The sequence below is a fragment of the Sardina pilchardus genome, chromosome 21 (assembly GCF_963854185.1).
Source record: "Sardina pilchardus chromosome 21, fSarPil1.1, whole genome shotgun sequence".
Taxonomy (NCBI): domain Eukaryota; kingdom Metazoa; phylum Chordata; class Actinopteri; order Clupeiformes; family Clupeidae; genus Sardina; species Sardina pilchardus.
Window position 1 is genome coordinate 26,854,405 of NC_085014.1, and position 5,934 is coordinate 26,860,338.

Sequence of the window (5,934 nt, forward strand, 5' to 3'; positions counted from 1 at the left end):
ATTAGTGGAAGTGCTTGGAAGATTTGTTCTTATTCTAGAAATTAATTCTACTTCAGACTATTCGCTGTTGCAGATTGGCCTCTTTGGTGTGTCACTTAACTTGGTTCCACAAGGTTAGTTAAAAAGAAAATCGTAAACATTGATTCCTCACACTTTCGGGGTTTGTGGTTGTGGTACTGCATGATGGGTATTGAGCTATGAGCTTGCTATTGTTTTTTTCCTATTGAATAGGAAGGATGTCAAGTTCACAACAGAGTATTTTCACTACGAGTGAATACAAATGTGCGTCTGTAAGTCAATGTTGCACTTACAAGGTCATAGAACTCATTGACTGTTCCTTTTTTGATAAGTTAAACTGATACTGATGATACTCACAGATAAAAGCATTGAAAGGTTAACTGATTCCCAAGTTCCATTTAGGTCCTAGGTCATACAGCTGGTTATAATGCACCATTGTTGAAATGTCGCACCATTTTTTTACACAGAAATAACACAGATCAGCACATGAACAAAATAGGATGTTGAATTGCTCGCAGAAGATATGAGGAGGTTCAAGTCCTTTTTGTATTATATACATTATGTATATATTTATACACTTTGATACTTTCACTAAAAAGTGAAGATTATCTCCATGAAATATGACAATATGCCATACTTAATGAAGTAAGTCACAGACTTATTTTAGAACGGAGGATCACTACCGCTCCCATCTGAAAGACAAGAGAGACAAAGGGAAAAGAAAGGGAGGATTAGTACAACACTCTCAGCAAAGGCAATGAAACATATGTTGCAAAACACTGGAGTAGTGTGTGTGTGTGTGTGTGTGTGTGTGTGTGTGTGTGTGTATGTGTGTGTGTGTGTGTGTGTTTGTGGCGCTCACCTTTGTGGAAGCACTGAGGCATCGGGTGACATTGGAGTTGATACAACTCAGGTTGTTGCCCCAGGCCAGGGGTCATCGAGGCACCTGCCCCAAACATGGGTTCCAGGGCGGCCAGCTCCTCCAGGAGGGACTGGGCGCAGGGCAGGCCAGGCTGGACGGGGCTGACGGGCGGGGGGGAGGCTGACACGGACGAGGCCACCAGCTGAGGCGACATGGGGACGCCGCTGGACAACAGAGGTGACTCCTCTATCTCCATGGCGACCTCAGCCTCCTCTTCGCGGTCGGCCGGATCCCCCGGAGTTGGAGCGCGCTCCGTCGCCGCCCCGCAGCCGGCTGCCTGGTTACGGCGCGCCGATTGGACGCTACAGAAGTGACTGGCGCCTGCGGCAGAGGCCCCGTCAAAGTGCAGGAGGGGACGCCAGCACATGGGAGATGTCGGGGTGGAGGGGGACGTGGACGGGGTGGAGGAGGGGGTGGAGGAGGAGGGGGTGGTGGAGGTGGAGGAGGAGAACGACGGAGAGAAGGAGGCGGGCGAAGAGAGGGAGGGCGTCGGAGACGGGCACGGAGACGTGGCGAGGTCTTGGAGGAGGCTCTCGAGAATCCTCTCTTCAAACAGAGAGTCTTCGTCGGAGAAGATGGGGAGATCCAAGCCCCTCCAGGACTTGATGGGGTAGAAGTCCCCCAGCAGGGAGAAGAGCGAGTCCAGGCCCACAGGGTCCAGCGGCGTGGGGGACGGGGGCTCGGAGGTGGACGAGCTCATGAGCTTGGAGTAGAGCGGGTCGGGGTACAGGCCCTCGGCCAGGGTGCCGATGTGCTCGGCCAGCAGGGAGATCTCCATCTTCTCCCGCTCGCGCTCGGGCTCCAGGGAGAAGAAGGACAGGTAGGGCTGCTTGCCAGGTGAGGCCTCGGGGGTCAGGAGGCCCTCGGGGGGACAGTGGAGGGGTCCCATGGGCACGTCGACGTACAGGGGCCCGCGGACCTCGGGAAGGGTCATGACGGTGCAGTCGCCGTCCCCCGGGCTGTCGGGCGTGGGTGGCAGCTTCTCATAGAGGGTGCCACTGCAGGGGTCTACGGGGAAGAGCAGCTCGGTGGTCGGCGTGGTCAGGGAGAGGGGCAGGAGGGTGGACAGGCTGGTGGTGGGCGGAGGGGGGCTGCCCGTGGGTTTGGACTGGGAGATGGTGGAGGCGGTGGTGGTGGTGGGGGTGGTGGCGAGAGACCCCGGCGGAGGCGTGGTGGTGCCGGTGGGGTCGAAGCTGAAGAGCGGGTCGCCGAAGGGGAAGTTGCTCCCGCTGCTCACCTGCGGGGTGTAGGGCGGCGTGCAGACCAAGTCCTTGGGCTGCGGCGCCTGGGTGGCGGCGGGCACGGGCGGCAGCGGCAGGGGCAGAGCGGGCACCGGCGGCTCCAGCTGGAAGGACGGCGGCAGCAGAATGTTCTGGGTCAGGAAGTCCAGCTCGGGCACGGTGGCCACGGTGACCGGGATGGGCGAGGAGGCGGCGGACGGGCTGGCCAGGGGCTCGGTGCCGCCGGGCGGCAGCTGCTGGAAGAAGCTCTCCTCCTCCAGGGAGGACAGGCTGGAGCGGACGCCTTCGCCCTCCGCGCCCAACTCGCCCGCGGTCTTGGCGCTGCCCGCGTGCTCCTCGCTGCTGCTGCACACGGCCGTGCTGAAGTCGAAGGACTGGCCCGAGAGGCCGCTGCTGCCCGGCGTGAACACCTGGTCCGGGCTGGACAGGGTGTCGGGGGACTGGAGGCTGGCGCCCTCCGGCTGGACGGCGCTGGAGGAGCCCAGCACCAGGGTGAGCTGACTCTGCTCAGTGGTCAGCTGCTGCCTCACTGACCAGGCCTCGGACTCACTGTGAGGGGGGGACGAGGAGAGAAGAAGGTGAGTTCCCCCTTCCATTCCGCACTACTCATCATTACATAACACTACAGGATGCTGCGTTATCTCAAAGCATGCCATTTGTGTTGCATAAACAGCAACAACTTGTAGCTGAAAGCTGACGGAGATCTTACCTGATGACAAAGTTATTGCTGCGGATGGGGTGTTCTCCAGCCTCCAGCTGCAGGACCATGTAGAGCCAGACCCAGGAGTGATCGGCGCTCTCCACCCGCACCACCATCTCCACTCGGCCCTCTCCGCCTTCTCTCACTGTGTGGGCAAGAGAGAAGAGTGTAAGAGTGAGGAGGAGGAAGAGGAGGAAGAGGAGGAGGCAACCGATGTGGTGTCTGGTAGGCGTGTGGTGGGTCGTGAGCGGCTGAGGTGTGTTGTTGTGTTGTGTGCTGTGGTGTCTTGTGGGCGTGTGGTGGATCGTGAGCTGCTGAGGTGTTGCTGGAGAGTGTGGCAGTGGGCTGCTGAGAAGTTGTGGGCAGGCGCTCGTGAAGTGCCAGCGTGTGTGTGTGTGCTATCAAGTAAGTATCAAGCTTGTGAAGTGTCAATATCAATATGTGTGTGTGTGTGTGTGTGTGTGTGTGTGTGTGTGTGTGTGTGTGTGTGTGTGTGTGTGTGTGTAAGGGCTAGTAAGGGCTTGTGAAAGAGACTCACACAGGCTGCAGTGCTGGGCGGAAGCATGCGTGAGGTCCTGGGGATGCAGCAGGCTGTACCACGAGCGGGAGCGCAGCGTCTCTGCATCCAGGCCCAGGTAGTCACTCACACTGTGGGGGGAAACGGACAGTCTGGTGTTAGCAATCGACTCTTGGTCACTCTTGGTCACTCAACTGGACACTTGGTCTTCATGTATGTGGTCTACAGTTTGGACAGGAGGGCCGTGTCCACCAGAGGGGCGGCGCTAGAGAGCTCACCTGTCTTGCGCCTCCTGCAGCCTCATGTCGCGGCTGTGCTGGGAGTAGAAGCAGGACAGGAAGAGGTTGCTCTCCGGGTCCTCGCGCCGGGAGGACTCGGGTTCGGAGGCGGCGCCCGGGCGGGGCGGGTGGGGCTCCAGCGGGGAGCAGAAGCACACCCACACGGGGTTGGAGGTCCAGTAGGAGGCCGTGGAGGTGGGGGCCACGGGAGGGGACAGGCAGCGCGCGCGGATCAGCACCAGCTTGTTGCCAGCGCTCTGGCGACGCACCGACTTGGAGGTGTTGAAGCGGCAGCGGAACAAGCGATCTGGAAAAGGAACGAGATGGGACTGGGATGAGTTCAGGTCATTACAGACGGTCAGTTGCTTGGACACTTGAAGTGGTCAGTAGTGTGAGAAGCGTTAGCCTTGTGAACGTACCTGTCTCTGGGGTTGTTGGAGGCAGCAGATTACTCCTCATGATGAAATGATCCGTGGGGTCGATGATGTCATACACACTGTCACCCTGGGCAACCAGATCTACCTGTAAAGATGCCAGAAAAGAAGATTAAATTGATGTACTCCATCAAAATGCATATATTTATTAATATATACTGTGAGAGGAAGGTGATCAATCTCCTCCATGGACTTACCATAGAGTGACCAAGATGTTCAGATATGCTGTCTGACAAGAACAGCAGTTTTCCCTCCCCCGTCAGCAGAAGCAGGAATCCTGGCATTTCATGCAACAACTCCGACAGTTCATGGAAGGAGAAAAAGCTCTCCTCGGGGCTGTCAGTGGTAGGGGCATCTAAGGGAATAACGTCTGATCCTCAATAAATGGCGCACAGATTACCCTGACACATAGCTTCACATAATGCGGTCTCAGCTATCCGTGAAGCAATACTCGTTTCAGCACCACGGACAGCGACAACGCTATGCGACCAACCAGTATAATGGTACATTCATAGAGTTATTTGCTATAGTAACACACATTCTCATGCACATTCCATGTAGTAACATATATGCTGGTAATTTGTTTTTGAACTATAAGTTACAGCCTCCACTTGTTGCTTCAGCACGCTCCAATAATTTATCAATTAAAATGGCCGCCTTGAACATACTGTTGCATTCCTGGTGTTACATAAATCAACAGGTGCAGTGTCTCAAACTGTATTGCTCTGTGTGGAACATAGAAACTATGTCATGTGCAATTTTACTCACCTTCGTTGAAAAACACCGACTTTCTCGTGTACATGCAGGCCAGGGACATGATGTGTAGGTAAGAGAGTCGAGCCTTGTCCACATCGGAGATGGGGAGCAAGTCCTTGAGGTTCCGAATCTCTAAATTGATCTGGTCCCTTCGAGCTTTCGACGCTCCTTTGGTGGACCGATACATGGTAGTTTGTGGCCGTTGAGAGGAAATTCCCGGAGTTTGGATGAAACTCTGAGTTGAGAAGACTGCAGCGGGTTGATTTGAGGAATGTCTGGGTCCCCTCTTTCCTTTGACGTGGAGTCAGGGTAGTAGTTAGAACCCTGTCAGAAGTAAATTACTGGACTGTCATCTCAGCGCATGTTCTGAGCAGGTCTTTATTCCGGTCTCATGTTTACTCCGATTCTCGGTGCTCTTCTTTGGATTCGCCACAGCGCCTGGTTCGGTTGCGGACCGGAGGCTTGATGGATGTCTCCCCCGGTTCGGTGTATGAGTTTGTCGGCAGCTATAGTAGCCGTCTCTCGCCCAGATGTCGGTAACCCGTAAATCTGGTGGAGTTACTCTGCTCGCCGGTAACTTATATAGCCTGGGACTCCACCGGTGTAGGGGGCTCCCAACGCGCCAACACCGACGTAAAAGGGAGAGGGGGGGTGAAAGAAGGAGGGGGGCCGCGGGGGATAGATACGTCTCATATCAATGTTAGCTATGCTGAACCACTCTCGCTCCCCCCTCCCAAGCCTCTTACTCTGGGTGACACTGCTCCTACGTCAGCCTTCCCTCTCTCTGGTGATGACGTTTGCTTGGTATCGGGAGCTCCGGCGACGCAAAAAGCCCGATTTGGACAAAACCGAGGAATGGGCGGAGTCAACCGTGTAACGTAGACGGAGTCACCGGACTCCGTTGTAGGGAGGGGGTACGGGGGGATTGGGGGGAGTGTGATGGAGGTGAGGTGCATACGAAAGAGGTAGGGTAGCGATATCTTACTGTGTTTTAGAGTGCATGTCAGTCTGAGTAGGATCCTCTTGAACAAGAGCAGCTTATCTGCAATCATAGCACAGCTAAACACC

At 55.6% G+C, this 5,934-nt stretch overlaps 1 protein-coding gene across 1 annotated transcript; it reads right to left on the reverse strand.

The window, feature by feature from the left end:
* Window positions 1-660: 660 nt before the first annotated feature.
* npas4a (neuronal PAS domain protein 4a) lies at window positions 661-5,053 on the reverse strand. The gene is made up of 8 exons (XM_062525264.1): window positions 4,879-5,053; window positions 4,308-4,465; window positions 4,096-4,198; window positions 3,677-3,983; window positions 3,420-3,529; window positions 2,891-3,026; window positions 881-2,730; window positions 661-710 (listed from the first exon to the last, which is right to left on the reverse strand). Exons 1-8 carry the CDS (start codon window positions 5,051-5,053, stop codon window positions 682-684), a joined length of 2,868 nt encoding a protein of 955 aa, XP_062381248.1. The 3' UTR covers window positions 661-681.
* Window positions 5,054-5,934: the final 881 nt, after the last annotated feature.

What these genes read in the sequence shown, in the direction of transcription:
- npas4a (XM_062525264.1), bottom strand. Translation starts at nt 5,053, where the DNA reads ATGTATCGGTCCACCAAAGGAGCGTCGAAAGCTCGAAGGGACCAGATC. An exon ending in AACATCTTGGTCACTCTATG is followed by an intron (nt 4,199 to 4,307) that starts GTAAGTCCATGG and finishes GCATCTTTACAG; the next exon opens with GTAGATCTGGTTGCCCAGGG. An exon ending in CGCCCAGCACTGCAGCCTGT is followed by an intron (nt 3,027 to 3,419) that starts GTGAGTCTCTTT and finishes TTGCCCACACAG; the next exon opens with TGAGAGAAGGCGGAGAGGGC.